We start from the raw sequence: 22,696 nt of genomic DNA on the forward strand, positions 1-22,696 counted from the left end.
CATCAAAAGTGTATGAATGGAGGAAAATCTCTAGGTACACAATTAATGAGAGGCACCTTGAGTGGAAGAATGGAGAGAAGTAGGTCAAGGCAATCAGCGGAGCCCTTCTAAACTGATTTTGAAGCTAGGTTTGAAGGGTGAGAGAGAGTTTGATGGACTGGAGGGAGAGGATGCATCCTTCATCACTTGGGGCATGTAGTTGTGCATGGGTATAATTTGTGATTGTTGATACAATGCCTTTTGTCAACTTAGTTAACAGTGTAACTGAAATAAGGCAATGCCACACAAGCAATGCACTGAAGTGCCATCTGCAAAGAAGACGAGGCTAGGTTAGCATCCCCTGCTCCCTTTCAATGCCAGTTCCAGGCTGACTCCAGCTCTGACTACAAATTCTTCTTAAGAAAAGAAGAGGGGGCTGCATCAAGGCAAGCATTCTTTCCATCCTGAAATAAAGAGACTGCAAAAGAGAAGAGTGAACTCTGAAGGTACCATGAAAGGAATTAACCCTAAATGTGCCATGAAGGTAGACCACGAAGGAAGGGTATGTCCTATGACCCCCGAGGCCCCCAACACTGGGAGTCAAAGAAATCTAAGTGCTCCCCATAAGGTAAGATAGTAGTCATTGCCAAGAGCCTTAGTTAGCTTTAACTACCAACTTGGCATAGCCTAGAACCATGTGAGCCTCAGCTAGGGAATTTTCTAGATCAATTGGCCTGTGGGCATGTCTGTGGTGTGTTGTCTTATTAATTGATGTAGGAAGGACCAGTCCACTTGCGGGTGTCACTATCCTTATGTGGGTCATTTGGGTTGTGTACAGAAGCTAAGAGTGAGCCAGCGAGTGAACCAGCAGACAGAGTTCATTCATGGTTTTTGCTTCAATTTCCTGCTTGAGTTCCTGCCATGGCTTCCCCCGATGATGGGCCGTGTCCCGAAGGCATAAACCAAAAAAACCCTTTCTTCCCTCTGTGGCTTTTGGTTTTGTCAGAGCAACAGGATGGACACTAGAACATCCCTGTACCAGGTAGTGCAGATAAAGTTATCAATGTTCTGTAAGGGGATGGGCTGAGGATGGAGTGTAGCAAGGAGACCCCACAAGTCTAGGCCATTACTTCTTAACGTAGGAAGTGTAGGCCTAAAGATGAATGAAAGCGTGATGGGCACTCGGGGGGCATAGGCTTTTAGAGAATGTGCGTAGGTAGCACCAAAGTGACAAGTGACAGCTGGCGTTTGAATTGGGTCTTGCAGACCTCTTTGCTGTTTTCCAGGTGAGGAAGGTAGGACATTTGGAGCAGTGGGATAAGCTGGCAGAGAAATCCAGAAGCAGAAAAGAGTGAAATGTTCAGAGAGGCCAAGCTGCACCACGAAGGAAACTGCCTATGTCATGGGCAAGTGAGAGAAAAGACATTTTGGTAAACAGGCCCGTGAAAAGCCAATCGACTGTCTCGAGGCAGTTTCACTGGCAGAGATTCAGGCTGGACCACACCACTGATAGACCCAATCCTGCCAAGTCCATGTGCAGCAGATGGCATCATCATGTCGCCTGAGTGACTCATCAGGCCAGTTGCAGGGAGAAGAATGGGGTCAAGGGCACCTACGGCTCAAAGGAGACTTAAAACGATCCTTTTAAACATTAGCAGGCCTAAGTTATAATTTTTATTACTTGTGTGAAATCAATCATAAACACAAGAGAGACTACTAAAGAGCTCAGGAAAGCTGTGACTGGGTCCATGATGGAGTTTGGGCGTCACCAGCAAATGTAGTCTGCCTGATGGTTATTAAGGCATTTGCTGTCGTTGGGCCTTAAGCTGTGTTTGTATTGTGTATAATTTTTTTGCAGTAATTTTCTACGTAAGGTTCTCTGAGGAGTGAGCTGAGTTTTGTGTAGGCCTGTGCCATAGATACAAGCAGAGAGCTTGATAGAGGGGAACTGACTGAGCCACAGGGGCACTGAGAGGAACACGGTGGCAGTAATTAGCTGTGCCCCACCCTGGCTGCTCAGAGGGCATGGTGGGACCTGACATGCAAGCAAGCCATCCACCCCCAAAACCTGCCCTAACTGTCCAATAACAACCTATACCAATCTCCTCAGGCTTGCCTTGCTAAAAAGCCTCCCCCTTTGGAGAGGTGACTTTTAATATGAGGTGATCTGAAAACATATTCATCGACTCTTCGGTTTGATCAATACAGGTCTAGGGCATTGGGAAAAAAGAACACAACCATGCACTATGCCTTTTTGTCTTACCGATAATCTATGCATCACGCAGCCTGACATTGGCTTTCAGAGCACATCCCAGAGCACATCCCCGGTTCCTGAGGCGTGTTTGCTTTATAGTAAGAAGCTGTGCATCTCAGGCTGTGGGCCCTGGCATCCGGAATACATGAGATCAGCCAAGACAATGAGCAGGATGCTAATACAGCAGTAACTAGTGCAGCTAAACGAGCCTATTCTCAATCCCTCTGACGTCTTTGAATTTCTGTCTCAGGCATCAGGCACCTCTGTCCTTACTGGCCAAGAGTTTTGGTCACCATAGGCTTTCTCCCTGATAGCCGGGGGACGGGGGGCACGGGGGGGGGGAAGCAGGGTGCCGCAAGCAGAGCTTTTGCGTAGAGAAGCTGTCAGCCTCTATTAAATGTACACATAAGTAAAAGTAACTAACTAAGGTCCACTGTGTGTGAGTGAAGCTTTGATATGGTCCCTGTAGAAATTCTGGCTTGCTCATTTCAGGGAGTAGGTTTGAACCTTGCTCTTGTTGTATGTATATTAACTTCTTGCAAAGACAGAGAGGATATGGTGTGAATAACAAATTAAGGATCAGATAGTTTAGGTCAACCAGGCATTCACAAACGCTCAATGTCATGGCTAACATCAATAGAAACCATAATACCACTTGGCAGAAAGAAGAGACGGAGGTAGAGCCTTCGAAATTTAAAGAGAATGATCCAGCAGATTAGCCAGTGCATATTAATCTTCTTACAAAACAGCTTGCTTTTTGGATCACTTTTGTGCTAACTCCTGCACCAAGTTCGTGAGGGACTTAAACTTGCATTTCTTCGTACCCTGTGGATCATTCCAGATAACGAAGCATAAAGAATAGGCAGATGTTGCACGGCTTTCCTGAGGAAACACAACCAAATCTGTCCATCCTGGACAGGGCAGTGGAGATACATCACAGCCTGATGCTACCCAAGCCTAACTTGATGAGTCAGTGAGTTTATTGTGCTTCCTTACAGGAACATGAGTGACTCAGCTGCATTGCCAAAAGGCTCCACCCGTGGGAATGATGACTTAAATTGCATCACTAGTGGACCCGATGTAGCCTGTCACTTAAGACAACCTCACGGTGGTTTTCTCACATAACCTTGAAAGGTCTTATGGGTCTTGTAGATTTTCTGAGCTTCCTATGCCTCCTAAATTTAATTAGCTCCCTCCCCTCTTCTCTCTCTCTCTCTCTCTCTCTCTCTCTCTCTCTCTGTACACAGAGACCAGAGGTCAACCTTGGGGGGGGGGTCATCTGCCAATAGTCATCCATCCTGTTTATTTTCAAGAGGCTCTCTAGCCGGGACCAGCGGCTCACTGACTTGGTAGGCAACTAGCCAGTGAGCCTTAGGCATCCACACATCTACTTCGCAGCACTTTGTGTGTAAACGTTCACACTGCCATGCCTGGCTTCCTGTGTGAGAACTGGGAGATTAAAACTCAGGTCTGCATGCTTGGGCAGTAAGTACCTACCTTACCACTGGATCTATTTCCCCAGGTCAGTTTCCAGAGTCTCGTGAACTACTTAGCCCATGCCAGGAGGGAATGTTCCAATTCAGACAAAAAAAAAAAAAAAATAGAAAGCAGAAATTCAACACATCAAGTGTAGTAATAAGAGCGGCGGGGCTGCATCCCCAACACCCCAGCCGCCTGCTAGCTTATGCCCGAAATAACAACACACAAACTGTATTCATTTAAACACTGCTTGGCTCATTTCTATCTAGCCTCTTCTAGGCTAACTCTTGCACCTGGACTAGCCCATTTCTAATATTCTATGTAGCACAGCTAGGTGCGCTTACCGGGAAGATTTTAGCCTACGTCCATCCTGGGTCGGAGCTTCATTGCGTGTCTGCCCAGGAGCTGGGAGCATGGCGTCTCTCTGAGGCATCTGCCCCAGAGAGGAGAGCTGTCAAGTCTGAGCTCACTTCCTCTTCCTCCCAGCATTCTGTTCTGTTTACTCCTCCCACCTCTGTTTTAACCTATGAGGGCCAGCCAAGTTTTTTTTTTATTTTTTTAATGAATGACCTTCCTCCATTATTTCCCCTTTTTCTGTTTAAACAAAAAGGAAAGGCTTTAACTTTAACATAGCAAAATTACATATAACAAAACAGTTATCAAGAAAAATTACAATAATCTTTATCATAACTAAGGAAAACTATAACTATAACTAACTATTCTTAACTCCATCAAAAACTCCAGAAAGATACAATATTACCTAAGCAAACAAGAAAAAAGCAACTTTTAAAACTCTAGAAATGACAGAGACATCTCGCTGCCTGGATAGTCACCCAAAGTTCCTCTGTACCGTTGGGGCATCCATCTTTGGCCTACAGGCCCGTAGTTTCCAGCAGACATTTCCACAAAGCAGGAAATTTCAAAGGCAGTCACTATCTGCTTGTCCTGAAGAATGTCTTGCAGACTCTTTCATGAATCAGGAACCCCGAAAGACCATCTCACTTTTAGGCAAGTTCAGTAGTCCTCTCTCTGCAGGTTCTGTGTCCAGTTTATGCAATAGTCCAGGCAAGAACAGTTTCTTGCCCAAATGGCTATCAAACTCCATAAGGATCCTCTTCAATGCCCTTCTTCTTCTTGAAGTAGATTGGTGCTGCCAGGAGCAGAGTGTCTCATTGTCATGAAAAGTCCTAAGTTATTAAAACATTAAATAGCATATTCTGTAGTCTTTGAAAGATATGAAAAATGCCGATCTAACTGAAATATATATCTATATATCTAGAAAATCTAACTAACATGATTACAAACTTGACTATTATTAATGATTGTCCATTAACAACCTATATACATTACATTTTTAAGTGAACTACACAATCACAATACCTTAATCAATATCAGAAATATAACAAAATTGACCTTAAATCTCTATCAATAAAGCAAAATCTATACTAATACAAATTATTCATATCTATATCATATCCCCCTTTAAATGTAAAAGAACGTTTATAAACCATATTTGGGAGCATGGGCGCAGTTTTTTCTCTCTAAACTGCTTCCTGCTGAATGGGGGCGTCGTTAATTAGGTCTTTCATGGTATAACCTGTGTGCTAGTTTCATCTCAGTTGGCAGTTGAGCGAAGCAATTTTCTGAAGATGTTCACAGCAACCCTTCAGGAGGGCGTGGTCCATCATACCATATCGGAATAGAAGAAATGAACAGGGTCTCATCCTCTGTGAAAACAAAATAAGAAACTCCTTTCCAAAGCATCATGTCCTTAGATCCAAATTTCAAATTCAAGGCATTTTCAAAATATCTATGTTGGATTAGTTCAGCAGCATTTATAAACAAATATCTTTTAGCAGTTGTTGCTCCTTCCTCAGCATTCAAACAATTCAAAGAGAGCATAATAGCATACAGTATCAAAATGCTCTGTCTATTTTCCATCTTTGTACAGCTTTGTTTTAACCTCTATTTCGTTTATTTTTACTTTTAACTTTTTGCTTTTTGAGACAGGTTCTCTGTATCTTTGACCTAGAATAACTCTGTAGACTAGGCTGTCCTTGAACTCTCAGAGATCCGCCTGTCTCTGCCTTCCAGGCATTGGGATTAAAGGCGTGTGCTACCACACCTTGAAGTCACAGAGGTCAATCTCCCTCTGCCTTCCAAGTGTTGGGATTAAAGGTGTGTACTACCACACACAACAACTCTCTTCTTTTTTTTTTTTACTTTAAAAACTTCAACTTTTAGCTTGCATATATTTTTTAACACACTGTAAACCATTTAGAAATTTTCTTTGTCTTTGAATCTCTCTTTACTGTATATCTCTCTTTTTCTGACCACATGAGTCTTTAATTTACCAAGCAATATCAGTAGGACTAAAGCCGTGGCTTTGACAGCTGGATCCAGCCCATTCCTTAGCTTTCCAGCCTCATGGCTGAGGTACTGGCTGTAGCCCTGTTCAGTGCCACAAGTCTACAGTGTTTCAAGGCCCTTGCCATCAAACAAGCTGCAACAGACAACACTCAAGTCCTCTCTCTGTTGCCGGCCCTCCTGCCTCACACAGTCAGAGTTTGCCCTGACTGGATGGCCCAGAAAGCCAGCATTTTTAAACAGCGCAGCTTTTTTCCTGCTACAGCTGAAAACCTAAAAGCATGCGTTTAGCTTTTCATCAACATCGTTTAAGTGTTTCGTGGCAGGTCCTCTTAATGAGCTGCAGGGTTTTGCAGCTAAAGCTGAGTCAGGAAGCCTCTCTTAGATGAGAGCGCTTGCTTGCCTCTAGCAAGCAGAGTAGACCCGAGAAATTGTTGCTACCAAGAAAACATGCTGTACTCTTTCCCAAGCTTTCTCAGGCTTTTATTGGATTCAGTTGTCCACACGTCTGGGCGCCATTTGTAGTAATAAGAGCGGCGGGGCTGCGTCCCCAACACCCCAGCTGCCTGCTAGCTTATGCCCGAAATAACAACACACAAACTGTATTCATTTAAACACTGCTTGGCTCATTTCTATCTAGCCTCTTCTAGGCTAACTCTTGCACCTGGACTAGCCCATTTCTAATATTCTATGTAGCACAGCTAGGTGCGCTTACCGGGAAGATTCTAGCCTACGTCCATCCTGGGTCGGAGCTTCATTGCGTGTCTGCCCAGGAGCCGGGAGCATGGTGTCTCTCTGAGGCATCTGCCCCAGAGAGGAGAGCTGTCAAGTCTGAGCTCACTTCCTCTTCCTCCCAGCATTCTGTTCTGTTTACTCCTCCCACCTCTGTTTTAACCTATGAGGGCCAGCCAAGCAGTTTTTTTTTATTTTTTTAACCAATGACCTTCCTCCATTACACCAAGTACACCCTATTAAGTACATACTAGATGAAAAACCTTCTGGAGGATATCTTACATATTGTCTTAATGGATCAATGGAGACGATGCAGGGCAGTTAGTGTGATGTCACATGTCCAGTCAGGCAAATATAGTGAGATACTGCTTCTAAATTAAAACTAACCAAATGAAGAGTGAAGACATTGGAAGGGAAGTGAGCTTGGATATAGAGAGAACCATTTGCTGATTGATGGTTCTTAGGTCCCTTCATTATCTTTGCTGAAACTCAGTTTCCTAAACTATAAAATGACAATGGTTTTATTTTTATTTATTTATTTATTTATTTATTTATTTATTTATTTATTTTTTTATGGTGAAAAAGTGTATATTTAGAATTAGCCGGCTGGGCTCAGTTTAGATGATTCCAATCTTGTTGGCAACATCCAGAGCATCATAATCAGGAGCCAACCGAACATATGCCTTCTTCTCTCCATCAGGCCTTATGAGGGTGTTGACTTTGGCCACATCGATGTCATAGAGTTTCTTCACAGCCTGTTTGATCTGGTGCTTGTTGGCCTTGACGTCCACAATGAACACAAGTGTGTTGTTGTCTTCTATCTTCTTCATGGCTGACTCAGTGGTCAGGGGGAATTTGATGATGGCATAGTGGTCAAGCTTGTTCCTCCTGGGCGCACTCTTCCGGGGGTATTTAGGCTGCCTTTGTAGCCGCAGTGTCTTGGGACATCGAAAGGTGGGCGATGTGTGGATCTTCTTCTTTTTGTGGCTGTGGACGCCTTTCAGCACTGCCTTCTTGGCTTTCAAGGCCTTCGCTTTAGCTTCGGCTTTGGGAGGGGCAGGAGCTTCCTTCTTTGCTTTCGGCGCCATCTTGACGAAAAGGGTGACAATGGTTTTATTATATCATACTTAGGAATTATGGTTAAGTGTACCATACAGCAACGTTCATTACTCAGCTGCCAGTTTGCTCTAATATTCCATGTTTCCCTGACAGCATTGGGGAAAATATCAAGCTTAAACCTGGAAGGTACCAGAAAGGATGGAAGGATCCACTTGCTAGAGTTGGAAGGACTCAAGGTTTAAGATTCACCCTGAGGGCTAATGCTATGCTAGCTCCTTACCATTGTGTGGCTTGAGAGCTGTAAGTTCCCTGCATGTTCCTACTGTGAACAAGTTGCTCCTCTGAGGTCAGACATTGCTTCTCTAGAAGTGTTCTATCATCAGAGGTGGGTCAGACGTTGCAGGAAAAACACAGATCTGTCTTTAAGGAAGGCCCCTACCCAGCCTTTAAGATCTCCATAGATGGCAGCCTGCTGCTGTTTCTTCAGTATCACCTCCATTTTTTAAGGCAAGGTCACATTCCACTTGAACTTCCCCAGCCAAGGTCAGAACCAACAATGGCAGCTGGAAGTGCATTTTTCTTCCTCCCTGGTTTCTAGCTGGTGGTTGAGGGAAATGGCGGTGGGAGGGCCAAACTATTTCCACCTTCTCACTCACCTCGTGTCGGAGCCCTCAATGGAATCGCTTCTATTAGAGTAGCAGATGACTTGCCCACTCCATGTGAGTCTGAGGTTTCACCCGCCCGACTTTATTTCCTCCTTTCCACTTCCCAGTGCCACTCTACAAGAAACCCTTTGTACTCACAATTCTGTGTCAAGAGCCATCCACTTCCTGGCACTGACCAGTCACACATTGGTTGGGGTAAAGAGGAGCCGTTAGCACGTGTGCAATCGTGAGTCAGCGACCAAGAATGGGACAAGAACTTGGCACAGGTTAAAGAGGATAAGTGTTATGAAGGCTCATTGCACAAGGTTTCCTGGCAGCCAAGAACTGCTCCAAGAGCTGGGGATGGAGGGAAGAGAGCAGTGTCAACCAGCAGTGTCTCCTTCGCTGTGGACTGGGGACAGAGATGAGCGCAGGAATCCAGCGAAGAAGCAGACTTGTGCTTTACACAGATGTACTCCAACCTCACATGCTACCAACTTAGGTAGAAATATGAGAAGAGGAGATCCCTGCTTAACCCAGCAATGTAGAAGTTTACTCAAGTGCAGGTCTCTGGTAGTGGCATGAATCCGAAAGAGAAGTATTGCTTGTTCTAATCTGCCAGTTATCTTTTGTCTTTGGAGATGTCTGTCAATCACGTAGTCTTGCATTCTCATCATAGAGTCAGGGGTGGGACCAATCAGATCATTGAAACCCTTGGACCTAGTGAGTAGTCTGCGGAGTGTAGATGCCAGAAGAAACAAAGGACTTTCAGGGACTGATATGGATGGGGAGGGGACAGTGGTTCTTGCTCTTCTTACTGGGATGGGGAGTTCAAACATGGTATGAACCCGAAGCTCCTGGGGACCACATTTGGAGAGAACCTGCCTAAGGATAAAGCCAGGATGATGATATAATTCGAGAACACTTTAGATATAGGGAGAAAATGGTGTTCTTTGTTTCCTTGAGCCATTTGGATTTGGGTAGATCGCCGATATTATTATTAGATTTTGACTAATACAGTACTAGTTGTCCAGATGGATCTGGGCTGAAACTGGTAATACCCTAGAAGAGTGCTCAGCTGCTAATCAAATACTAATATGAGTTTATAAAACATAAAGCTGCCTGTTCCTAATAGGGACGGCCTAATGCGTCTTCCTTACAGCCTCTAATGAGAAATCAATGACAATCGTGTGTGTGAATCAGAAGTAGCAACTTCTCTTAGATCTGCCAATGTCTGTAACACCTAATTCTAAATTAGGGCTAGGGTATTCTGCCAGGGAAGCATCAAAACTCCATAAAACGTTGAGTGTTACAGGGAAATAGCTGGATCTCTTCTGGTTCTGAGAAAAGGTGAAAATATTTTGGAATCTACACTTCCAACATTGTACAGGCCACAATGACCTTCTTCTTGACAAGATAAGATGCTGCCTTTGGAAGATAATTGGTAAAAATCAGTGCATGTCTAAACCTGGGGAAACTGTCATTACCAGTCTAGAAAATGATCTGTGTGTGTCTGTGTGCCGCGTGGCTAAGACAAGGATGTCTCCCAATGTTCTGAAGGTACTTGGGTTTCCTTAAAAGGCTGATATCAACTTCTGAGGACATGCTGAAGTCTGCAGAAACTCTGCGATCTGGATGGAGGAGGTGTAAAGATAAGTGTAGATGACTCAGGAGAGAATGTTGAGAAAAAGGGGGTTGGATACTAATCCACATCTGTACACGAGACAGAGACTGTTAAAGCTCAAAACCCCAGCTCCAACTGTCTTCTGCCCTTCTCCAGGCTTCTCTAGCCTCCATATGCAGTCGTTCCATAGTTCACTGTTACCTATGCATTTAAGTTCCCCAGCGGTGAAGGCAGTTGTGGGGGTCGCAGGACACAGTGAGTTTTCTTCCCCCTTGGTTGTAAGAGGCTGTGTCTGAAATGCTCCTGCTAGTGAAATCACCTGCTAGAATCTCTGCTTCTAAGACTGTCTCTCATACCATTTATGCCCCCTGCCTCCCTCCAAGCCTGCCACCAGAATCTGATTGAAGGCATTTGGGGTTCAGCTTACTCGCAAACTCCCTGATTGCTTGCCTGCTTGCTTTCTTATGCTTTCCATTTCACTGTCTCCTGCCCTCTACCACATGGCTGTCCTGCCCTCTACCACATGGCAGTGCCCAATAGCTCATTGATCTATCTAACAACTACCGTGCGCCTGTCTCAGTTGGCAAGGCCATATGGTGAACACGACCAACCACTAATCAGAGCCGTTAGAGTTTATTGTCTCTGGGTAACTCGGAGTCCAATCCCAATCAGCATCCTGCTCCGCACCTTCTCTGCCTCCACCCACAGTCTCCCCCATCTCTTAAGGGAGAAGCCGTGCCTCTTTCCCAGAAAGCTGAGATAACTCCCGTACCATCCTGAATCCTCACAGGAATTTCTTGGCTCTGCATGTCTTAGCTAGATTGTTTATTTTATGAGCTAACCCTCTTTTTTTTTTTTTGCATGAAGGTGTTAGTGAGATATAAGCGAAGGCCTCCTGTACCCCAGTGTGTGCACAGTAAGAAGATGCAAGGTCAGACAGGGAGAAATGCCAGGTGAGGCATCACACCTGTGTTCTTTAGCGCAACAGTGCGTTTTATTCTCTCTTGCACGTCGTCCACCAGCAGGCTTTGCAAACTGAAAAAAAGAATTGAACGTGTACAAACCATGAAGATCTTCTTGACTTATTAGCACTTGCTGGCAGTTTTGCCCAAATTCACTCTGTATTTCATGAGATTATGTTAGTCATATACAAGCCCACATTTGTTTTCTTGAGACTTTAATTTTTTCCTTTGATTAGAGCAAAATAGTCTATCTCATAACTAAATCACACCCTTTAAAGTTTATACAATAGCATGATTGCCAACTATTTTTAGGAGAAAAGGACACATGCATTTAACTGACAAAAGACATTAAAACAGTCATATATTTACTATGAATCTCATTACAAGTTTTTGACACATCATTTATATCTCTAGTTTTGTATTTATGTGTGTACACGTGTGTGTGTGTGTGTGTGTGTGTGTGTGTGTGTGTGTGTGTGTCTATTTCGCTGTGTGTATAGGTCAGGGGACAGCTTGCAGGACCCAGTTCTTTTCTTTCACCATCACTGGCCTAATTTTCTATATGGATCCCACCATTCACTGCCCTCGAATTTTGTACTTTTTATGTTGTTAAGGTTTATGTATGACTCTTTCAAATAGTTTGTACCTGGTATTTGATTTATATATTAATTGGTCCCCAAAGGCTCCTATCCTAACATCTGCCTCGGTTGCCAGGTGGTGAGGCCACTGGGGAGTTGCAGAATCATTAAGAGGTGTTCTCTCTCTCTCTCTCTCTCTCTCTCTCTCTCTCTCTAATTTTGTACTCTCTATCTCATTACTCATTGCTAGGAAGTAAACAGTTTCTCTTTTTGTCCATTTTTCCATTTTTATTGTTTAATAGTTTTACACATTTATATAAAAAATTTTGGTCATTTTCATCTCCAATTCCTCTCAGTCATCTTCCTCTTCCTCCCACGGAAGAAAGGGGTTCCCTTCTTCCCATGCCTTAGTTGAAGATAGTCTCTTTGGAGGAGTGGGGCTTCATAGGTTCCTCCCTCATCCATGACGAATTCAAATCTTTGGCTGTAGCAAGTTCGTTAGTGCAGCAGCAATGTCAAGTCTAGAAGACATAGTTTTGCAGCACCCCTCCCCATCCTTGGCTCTTGAATTCTTGCCCACCAGTTTGTTAAGCTCCTTGAGCCATGGTGGGGGGTTTGATAGCCATCCTGGTTGATGCCGAGCACCCTAAGGTGACCAGGTTCTTGTTATGCATGCCCACCAGGATATACTGCCTTGACCCAGGCCCCAAAGTAATGGAACCGACCAATTATGGACTGAAACTATGAGCCAAATTAACCCTTCCCCTTCTTTTAAGTTGTCTTGGGGGTGGGGTTGTCATAATGATAGAAAGGTGGCAAGCATAATTGGGTTGAGTTTTTAAGCATCAGCAAAACCCGAGAAGGGAGTCAACCCATCTCCATCTGACAGAACTTCTGATGTATTTTGATTTTTTCCACCTTTTCTGATTTCCCAGCACAGTTCTTTTTATCTGTTAGATTTAGATTTTTTTAAATTAACTTTTGATCTTTATATTTAATTTGAAATTCTGCATCCCATTGCTGTTTTAAAGTTCAATACACACACAACTTTCGGTTGTTTAGCATTTTAGTTTTCTTTTATTTAAGGTCTTAAATTAATTGATATTATTATAAAGTACATTTAAATTGAGCATAGAAAATGGGCCTTTTTACCCAGCCTTGCACCAAGTTCCTTCACCCTGCTTGTCTTCTTTCCAAAGCTTGCCTGTCCTTCTAGATGATAGCATGGGCTTCTACATTCTTTCAGTATTTCTTTCAAATATCTTTTTTTTTAAATTTTTGCTTCTCTACTGAATTATTGATAGGATTTCAGGGTGTAAAACTGTAAGTTCCTTCTTATTTTCCCCTGGCCCTGTGATTATTTGATTCCATTGTTTTTTTTTCTGTGTATTATTGATAAAAAAAATATGTTACTAACTTATTGCTTTATAAATCCTGCATTTTCTCTGCTTGTTTATAGAGATTTTTCTCTTGATTCATGCACTCTAAGGTTCACCACAGTATAATGCAATGTGAATTTGTTTATATTTCTCTTATTTGAGCTCAGTGTACCTCTTCAACCTGAAGATGAAGCATTTTAAAATCCTTTACCCTTTTCTCAAATATTAGCTCCATCTATGATCTCTGGATCACAATCAATAAATCATACACCCCTGGCCAAATTTGGCCAGTGCGAATAAAGTTTTATTGAAACAAGTCACACCCATTGTGTATACAGTGTGTGTACCTCATTGAAAATCTAAAACATTTCTATTTGTCTTACTTTGGAACATGTGAGTCAGTCTCTGCTCTAGGCTCTCATTCTGGAACTTGTATTACACATAAGGAGACTTTTCATCCTAAATCTTGTGTCTATTCATCACTTGTTGCAGTTCCTCTGACTTTACCTCTCTGTGTTACATTCTGAAGAGTTTTCTTGAGGTTATATTTTCATTACTAAATTTTCTTTATAATTATGTATAATCAAATATTTAATATACCTATAGACGTCTTTTAACGATTGCAGTCTTGTTTTTTTAAAAGAATTTAGCTTAAATTTGTTTTTAAATAAACACTTTAAATTTCCATTTTATATGTATGGGCGTTTTGGCTATATGTTTGTCATGAACCATCTATATGCAATGACTTAGAAGGGCAGAGTGGATGTTGGAACCCAGGAACTGGAGCTACAGATGGTTGAGTGAGCTGCCATGTGGGTGCTGGGAGCTGAACTGAGGTTCCTCAGCAAGGACAGCCATTACTTCTAACTGCTGAGTATCTCTCCAGTTCTAATTTTGAATTCTTAAATGCTGTTTTCCATGATGGTATCTGTTATATACATTTCCTAGGAATATAAAGGTTTTTTTTTTAAAAAAAGATATATTTTACTTTTAATTATGTGTCTGTGTCTGTGTGTGTTATGAGCATGTGAGTGCATGTACCTGTGGATGCCAGAAGAGGGACCAGATTCCCTGAAGCAGGAGTTTAAGGTAAGGTAAGGGGCCACTCAGTGTAGTTGTTTGGAACCTGACTGTTGTCCTCTATAAGAGCAGTAAGCACTCTTAGTAATTAAAGCATCTATCTAGCTGCCTACTGGAATATTTTAAGTGTTTTAATCACTTCATTTTTTATGGTATTTAACCTGCTATCTATGTCTGTGGGTTCTTCTTAAGGTGCTTTGATTTATTTTCTCTTCATGTAGTATTTTAGTGAGTCGTGGTTCTAGAAATGTCTCATTTCAGAAGTTTCAACTTTGCCTTTTTCTAGATACTTCCATATATCTGGGACTAATTGTAGACAGAAGCTTCTGTCACAGCCATTCAGTCCCAAAGAAACACACAGAGGCCTATATTCATTATAAACTGTTTGGCCCATCACTCTGACTTATTACAACTTAAATTAACCCATAATTCTTACCTATGTTTAGTCACATGCTTGGTACCTTTTCTCGGTGAGGCATTCTCATCTTGCTTCCTCTGTGTCTGACTTGTGACTGACTCTCTGCCTTTCCTCTTCCCAGAATTCTCCTAGTCTGCTTGCCTCACCTACATTTCCTGCCTGGCTACTGGCCAATCAGTGTTTCATTAAACCAATACGAGTGACAAATCTTTACAGTGTGCAGGAGCATTGTCTCACAGCACCTGATTTCTTGCTTTAATGATCTCTGCACCTGTGAGTCATGACAACTTGCAGTGCATGATGGTGTGTGACTCAGGCTTTCTTTCTTCCTTTCCATTTTTCTTTCTCCCTGCCATCCCCACCTTATCCTTCATTCTTCCCCTCTTTCCTGCCTTTTTACTTATTATTTCTTGTCCCCCTCTGTGTTTTTCTCTCTTCTATCTCCCCAACTTCAGTCCATACCCCATTCTCATTACTGCTGTGTCAATCAACAGGAAAAATGCTCTGGTTTCATGTCTTTATCTTTTCTCCTGTCTAACAAAAATAACAAACATATAACACAAATATCATTTTCAGGTTCTAGAGTCATTCAATTTTAGTGCACAGAGATAGATTTGTGTAGCTACACCCAGAATTAGGATATGAAACAGTTTCTCTATACTGGCAAAATTTTTCATCATTTCCAGAAGCCTTTGTGTTTCAAAGCATTGTATTAACTTTTAAACTATTTATTCTGAGTATTCACACATGCATGTGTGGCAGTCTCCCTGGGTGGAGTCTGTTCTCTCCTTCGGCTCACAGGTCATCAGGCCTTTGCCTGCTAAGTCATCTTGCTGGTGTTGTATTAAATTCTTATCTTTCATTCTGGGCATCACATAAATATATGTGTTCCGTACACAGGGACCAGTAAGGTCAATCTCTTGTCTCCAGGACTACAGTCTGTTTGTACCTACCATGTTTCCAGTAGCACAGTTGGCTTGAGCTAACCCGAACAGCGATCACAATACAAACTGATAATCACATCACTTCCTGAACTCGTCAGCATTTTCTAGAGAAACAGAACAAATAGAATATGACATACATGGGAAGAGATTTGATTTTAGGAAATCTATACTATTAGGGAGGCAAGTCTAAAATCTGCAGGGTGGGCTATCAAGCTAAATACCTACAAAAGAGCTGATGCAATTCAAGTTCACAGGCTGTCTTTGCAGAAATCCTTCTTGCCAGAGGGAAGTCTGTGGAATAAGCACATAGTCTTCCAAGAGATGAAAAAGGACTGCCCACATCATGTAAAACAACTTATTCTATTCAAAGTTCAGTAATAACTGTTCTCATGCAAGACACTCTCACAGAGGAATCCAGAATATTTGACAACATATTCGGAAACATCAAGTTGATGCCTAAAATGAATCATCTTAAATCTGACTCTTGTCATCTTTGCACACACATGCATTGTGATAAGCCATACTTAATCTTCAAATAAAGACAGCAACAGGGTCATATTTTTACATGACATAATATGACTCAATCCTGCATATATCTGAAATGTACTTGCTCTTACAAAATATACAAAATTCCTAGGTCATGCTCACTTGTCTTAAATATATTGCAACTAAAATATTTTGGTATAAAGTTAACAATAATTATATACTATTACCTGTATATAAATCATATAATATATAAGGATCAAGAAGTGGGAAGAAAACAAAGATGTCTATACACATAAACTTATTTATACCAAAATAAAGAAGAAATCCAACAGTCAGAACACTCAGTTCTAGAACTGGATACATGGTTGTAGAGTATATTTATAGCTAAGTTCCTTTTTTGAAGCAGGGTTTTGATACATGCTCAGCTTTAGAATTTTGTCTCAATCCCCTGAGAGCTGGGATTACAAATGGATGCCCCCATACAAGTCATATATGTTCCTTCTTCACAACTCATTCCCGAATCTCTTTGCCCCCACCAAGCATCTCCTCTAGTTATAATTCTTTGCTTACTAGGTCAACACACCTTCATTCCTAGATGAAGGGCCCCACTCATTGGTAGGTCTGCCAAAACTGCACTGTACTTTTCCACTGACCTTAATTCCAGGGCATGATCTACTACTAAGGTATTATGTGTTTCAGACATAACTCTCCCTTCCCTCCATTAGGGATCAGCAGGACTACATCTCCCTAGCAGTGAGGGCCATCCACCTAGCCAGAACACAATTCTTTTTCTGTCTGTTGATTTAGAGGCATGGGAGGTCAAAGGAACTGCAAGGCATTTTTAAAATTTTGGTTCAATAGAATTATGATTGTGTTTCCTGGCTGAACGGAGACCCGTGGGCCAGCAGAACATGATGGCATAGGTTCAGGAAACAACAATTTCGTTAGTAGCTCACTAGGGCCGCTCTTACTGGAAAACCCATGGAAGAATTAACAATCGTTAAAAGCCAGAACAAATGTAATAAACCTTCCTATAACATTGTTGAATCCACAAGAGTGTTGAAGCATTCCTATTCCAGAAGCCAAGTCAATCTGAACGGGAGGAATGGTTGGGTAAAAAGCTTATGCTATATATCTTTTTTTTCCCTGTACTGTACACAGTCAAAGTCTAGAAAAAAACACCAGTGACCCAGATTTTAAACTAAACCACACACACACACACAACTTATAGTTTAGAAAAGAAACACAGTCAATTATAGCAATTAATTAAAATGCATTTAAGCAGTTGCCATTCAAACAATTATATTAAACAGTTATCACGCTAGAAAGAAGCTTGTCATCGAAGCTGCTATACAGTCTTGGTATCGGGCTAGAAGTAGACCAGTCAGGTTTCTTAGACATTGAATATATTTTTTACATCACCAATTCCAGTGTCCTTGGCTGTCCTTTTTTCCTTTCTTCCTTACTCTCTCCCTTCCTTCCTTCCTTCTTTCTTTTTTTCTTGCTTGCTTTTTTCCTTTTTGCTCTTTTTTTAGTGATATATTTCCTACCTACACAAGCAGGCAGATGCATTAGGTAACTTAAATAAATGAGAAAGAAAGGCAAAGTAAACGTCTCCACAGAAGTTCATACATTCCCACAAAGTGCTCAGACCCTGTGCCCGACAGTGATCTTCCCATCACTTGTCCCTCACATATGCCCCCTCTTCTCTCTCCTTTCTTGGGATCGAATTGGATCCTATCCATCATTTAAGCTCATAGAGCTAGTGATTACTTTTTCTCTCTCCCTAAAGCTATGAGTCATCAAATCATCAAACTCTGCGGACTATATCTTTAAATGTTTGAGGAAAGCCTGTTGGCATCAAAGCAAATCTCAGACTCATCAGGTTTTGGGGAGATGACCACCAGGGATCCCAGCCTCTAATGTTGCTCTTAGGTGCTTGCCGGAGTTGCTGTTTTTGTTATGTGAATATCTGAACGCTACTCTGCATCCTGATATTTTGTGTATTTGTCTCCCCTCTAACCGCCCTCTCTTCAGCTGTCTGCAAGTGGAATAGTGAGAGGACCATCTCTGAATAGAGAGAATTAAGTTGTGTTGGCGTGGTTTCAGTGTGCCACCTTCTGCCCTCTCTCACCCCAAGGCCAGCAATGCTGCACTCACAGAGGTCCCTCATGGAACTTACTCCTAAAAAATAGAGAATGAGGGCGTCATTGTTTATCAGCTCGTCCTGACTTCTCCAGACTCTGAATATGGCATTGATTTTTTTTTTATTGTTGATGCTGGGTGAGGTAATTGATGTGCTGTAAAGAATCTAGTATGGATCATTTTATGTTCTTCCCATGGAACCTGGGCATGACCTGTGACTACTCCAAGGACAGGTACAAATCCAGTGCTGGTCCCATGGTTCAGCCACAAGAAGACCAGGTAGCTTCCCTTTCTGGGTTTTGGAGAATCCTGAGCCTGCCTTATTGAGACTTCTCATGGAGAGGACATATGGAAAGAGAGACTATGGGGCAGGGAAGAATGAGAGTGAGAGAGGAGGTGGGGGGAGAGAGTGCTCAAGCTGGGTGGGATCTTCTAGCTGCCTCCATCAAGGCACTATTCATAACAAAGAGTCAGCCTGGATATTTCAGCCTCCGAGCGGCTCGCCAGCTCACCCTAGGCCCAGCTGGCAGCACACAGAGCAGCAGAACTGCCTGAATGAACCCAGCCAGTCCACTGAACATGAGGATAATGCAATGGCTTTTGTCGAAAGCCTCTGTTTAGAAGTGGTTTCTTCCACAGCAATAACTGAATAACCGAAGCAGGGGTCATTGATTGTGTGTGTGGTCTTATTTAATTATTCATTTAGCTGAACTCCACTCCCAGGCATCCAGTATGTTTTTCTGTGGGTTCAAGTTAGCCATTCAATGCAAAAACCCCTCTGGTTCACAATCAGTACAGGCCTTGACATTTTTTTCTTTAAAGAGAAACTCATTTGATAGTCCTTATCAATATCTGAAGCCCAGAAAACCACACACATAAAAACCACAAGCTCCAGGCTATGCACTGAATTGGCTAGATTCTTCCTGGTCTCTTCTTCATTAGGAAGTGCAATTATGTTGGCCTGTAAGACGATCATTTAGGGTCTTGAGATACATTGATCTGAGCTTCCCTTGGCAGGGAATAAGGGCAATATTAGAAGTATAGTTTTAGTTTGGGAAACTTTCAGGAAATAAACGGAGGAAATAAAAGATGGCTGTCAAACTGAGTCTTGCCCAGTGCACGTAATGATGCCATCTGGCCACAGGGATGTTCTAGTGTCCCTTTCCCTGGAGTAGAGCTGATGCTGGTAAGCTGTTGTATGGTTAAGGACCTTCCCTCCCAGCACCCTCGTTTGCCATGTCAATGGAAGTGACACTGGCCATTGTAAGTCAAGAAGTCATTCTACAGTGGGCATAAGGGTGCACACTGGTAATCCTAGTACTTGGAGATGGGGGCAGGAGGATCAGGAGTTCATTCTAACTACATAGTGAGATTGAGCCTGTCCTGGGCTGCACAGTCCCCATCTCAATGAATGAATGAATGAATGAATGAATGATGCCTTTATGCCCGTCCAATGCTCCTTCTGCATGTGCTGGTAGACACAAAGAACTGGAGGTCTCTAGGAAATGAGAAAGCTCTAGTACAGAAGGAACCTGGCTACCCCAGTCATGTTAGACAGCAGAGTCTTTTGCCAGCTAGGAAACTCACCATGAAAAGCCACAGGGAAAAATTAAAATTCTGTTTTATTTGAATCTTTGGAAACCAGAGGCTCAACCCTATTAGCGGAGGTATGGGCGAACCTGCCCCAAAGTATGAGCATGGGAGAGTTGTCCCAATTTCGCATCTGACCAAACACCCTACAGATGCCCAGACCCAATGATATAACTTGTTGTACCTCACCATCAACCCCATCTATGATCTGCTGGAGCATGTGAAGGGACCTGATATGTAGGCCCAAAGCTCTTCAGGATCTCCACAACACAGGGCAACAGCAGGATATCCAGGAGGAGCCCAAGTGAAGACCCAAAATTGATAGGGTCGTAGAAGCCAGAGGCCTTGAACCAGACCAATGACTCTTTGCAATGAACACTTGCAGGTAAAGATAAATGGACAAAGGGGTTCACGGCATGACTCACTGTGTCACACTGCAGTGTCAATGATGAGATTTTTAAGTTTTTCACTTTCTTTTCTTTTTCTTTTTTTTTCTCTTAATTCTGTTTTGTTTGGGGACTGTGCAGGGGTGGAGGGCAGATATGAAGCAATGGGGAAATGAATGGGATCAAGATAAATGTTGTAAAAGACACATAGAATAGGAAGGAAGGAAGGACGGAAGGACGGAAGGAAGGAAGGAAGGAAGGAAGGACGGAAGGACGGAAGGAAGGAAGGAAGGAAGGACGGAAGGACGGAAGGAAGGAAGGAAGGACGGAAGGAAGGATGGAAGGACGGAAGGAAGGAAGGAAGGAATCCGAGGCTCATTTGTTACAGCAGCTAGCATTCCCCGAGTGAGCACAATTGTTCATTTATGTGAAAATCTGCATAATCTTTTTACAGAGAGATTATTACTAGCTTTGAATTGAGAAGCTTATTTATTTTTAGTCTCTCTTTTCACATTTATAAATAAGGCCAATGCTGTGCACTCTGCAGAATTTTTGTCATACTAATTGAGATTTATGTCACCTCATTGACTGAACAGTACAAAGTCCCTATTCTGAGCACTTTGGACACCTCATCAGGCTGAATCAGCCTGATAGCCCATGAACTGAGTTCTCTTAGTGTCCGCATTTCTTTCAGACATGTTAAACTTACCCGATGTTAGGACACCAGTCATGGAGCCCTGCTGCCTGACTTCCGAGGACAGAAGGCTAAGCTACCCTGAGTAGAACCATAGAGGACTCCCAGCACAGAATCTGACACACAGCAAATACATCACACATGTGAATTTTATTTTCCTCCCTGTCTGAGAAAAGGAGGAATATGAAACAAATGCAGATAAATAAGCAAAAAAACGGTGCTTGTAAAGTATTCATGCTATTGACGTACAGGAGAAAAATTGACCCAGGTCTAACAGGATAATCCTTACTTTGGGAAATGTGGGATTGCTGCATCCTATACGTCTTTCTCATCACATTCAATCTAGCACACCTTTCCTTTTTAAAATTGTTTTTATTGAGCTATGCATTTCTTTCTTCTTCCCTCCCTTCCTCTCCTCTCCCCTTCTACTGTTCCCCATGACCCTCACACTCCCAGTTTACTCAGGAGATCTTTTCATTTTCTACTTCCTCTGTAGATCCATGTATGTTTCTCTTAGGGTCTTCTTTGTTGTCTAGGTTCTCTGGGGTTGTGGACTGTAGGTTGATTTTTCTTTGTTTTATGTCTAAAAGTCACTTATGAGTGAGCACATATTATATTTGTCTTTCTGGGTCTTATTTACCTTACTCAATATTGGTTTTTCGAGATCCATCCATTTGCCTGCAAATTTTAAGATGTCGTTTTTTTCTGCTGTATAGTACTCCATTGTGTAAATGTACCACATTTTCTTTAACCATTTTGTTAGTTGAGAAGCATCTAGGTTGTTTCCAGGTTCTGTCTATTATGAATTATGAATAATGCCTCTGTGAACATATTTGAGCATATGTTCTTGTGGTGTGATTGAGCATCCTTTGGGTATATGCCCAAGAGTGGTATTGCTGGTCTTGAGGTAGATTGTTTTCTAATATTCTGAGAAATTGCCATACTGATATCCGAAGGGGCTGTACCAATTTGCACTCCCACTAGCCATGGAGGAGTGTTCCCTTGACCCCACATCCTCTCCAGCATAAGTTGTCATCAGTGTTTTTGATCTTGGCCATTCTGACAGGTGTCAGATGGAATCTCAGAGTTGTTTTGATTTGCATTTCTCAGATGGCTAAGGATGTTGAACATGTCCTTAAATGTCTTTCAACCATTTTAGATTCCTCTGTTGAGAGTTCTCTGTTTAGGTCAGTACTCCATTTTTTTATTGGATTATTTGTTCTTTTGATGTCAAGTTTTTTGAGTTCTTTGTATATTTTGGAGATCAGCCCTCTATCTGATGTGGGGTTGGTGAAGATCTTTTCCCATTCTGTAGGCTGCCATTTTGTCCTGTTAACCATGTCTTTTGCTTTACAGAAGCTTTTCAGTTTCAGGAGGTCCCATTTTTTAATTGTTTCTCTCAGTGTCTGTGCTACTGGGGCTTTATTTAGGAAGTGGTCTCCTGTGCCAATGAGTTCAAGTGTACTTCCAACTTTCTCTTCTATGAGGTTCAGTGTGGCTGGCTTTATGTTGAGGTCTTTATCCATTTGAACTTGAGTTTTTTACAGGGCGATAGACATAGGTCTATTTTCATTCTTCTACATGTTGATATCCAGTTATGCCAGCACCATTTGTTAAATATGCTTTCGTTTTTTCATTTTATATTTTTAGCTTGTCAAAAGTCAGGTGTTTGTAGGTGTGTGGATTGATATCCGGGTCTTCTATTCAGTTCCATTGGTCCTGCTTTTTGTTTTATGCCAATACCAGGCTGATTTCAGTACTGTAGCTCTGTAGTAGAGTTTGAAATCAGGGATGTGATGCCTCCAAAAATTCTTTAATTGTACAGGAATTTTTGGCTATCCTGAGTTTTTTATTTTTCCATATGAAGTTGAATATTGTTCTTTCGAGGTCTTTGAA

At 42.2% G+C, this 22,696-nt stretch overlaps 1 protein-coding gene across 1 annotated transcript; it reads right to left on the reverse strand.

Moving 5' to 3' along the window:
* Positions 1–7,428: 7,428 nt before the first annotated feature.
* LOC121455576 (60S ribosomal protein L23a-like) lies at positions 7,429–7,899 on the reverse strand. Its single transcript, XM_041663175.1, has one exon. It carries the CDS (start codon positions 7,897–7,899, stop codon positions 7,429–7,431), a length of 471 nt encoding a protein of 156 aa, XP_041519109.1.
* Positions 7,900–22,696: the final 14,797 nt, after the last annotated feature.

The sequence above is a fragment of the Microtus oregoni genome, unplaced genomic scaffold (genome assembly GCF_018167655.1).
Source record: "Microtus oregoni isolate MIOR12 unplaced genomic scaffold, Mior012 000014F_ref0000157, whole genome shotgun sequence".
NCBI lineage: Eukaryota > Metazoa > Chordata > Mammalia > Rodentia > Cricetidae > Microtus > Microtus oregoni.

What these genes read in the sequence shown, in the direction of transcription:
- LOC121455576 (XM_041663175.1), bottom strand. Translation starts at nt 7,899, where the DNA reads ATGGCGCCGAAAGCAAAGAAGGAAGCTCCTGCCCCTCCCAAAGCCGAA.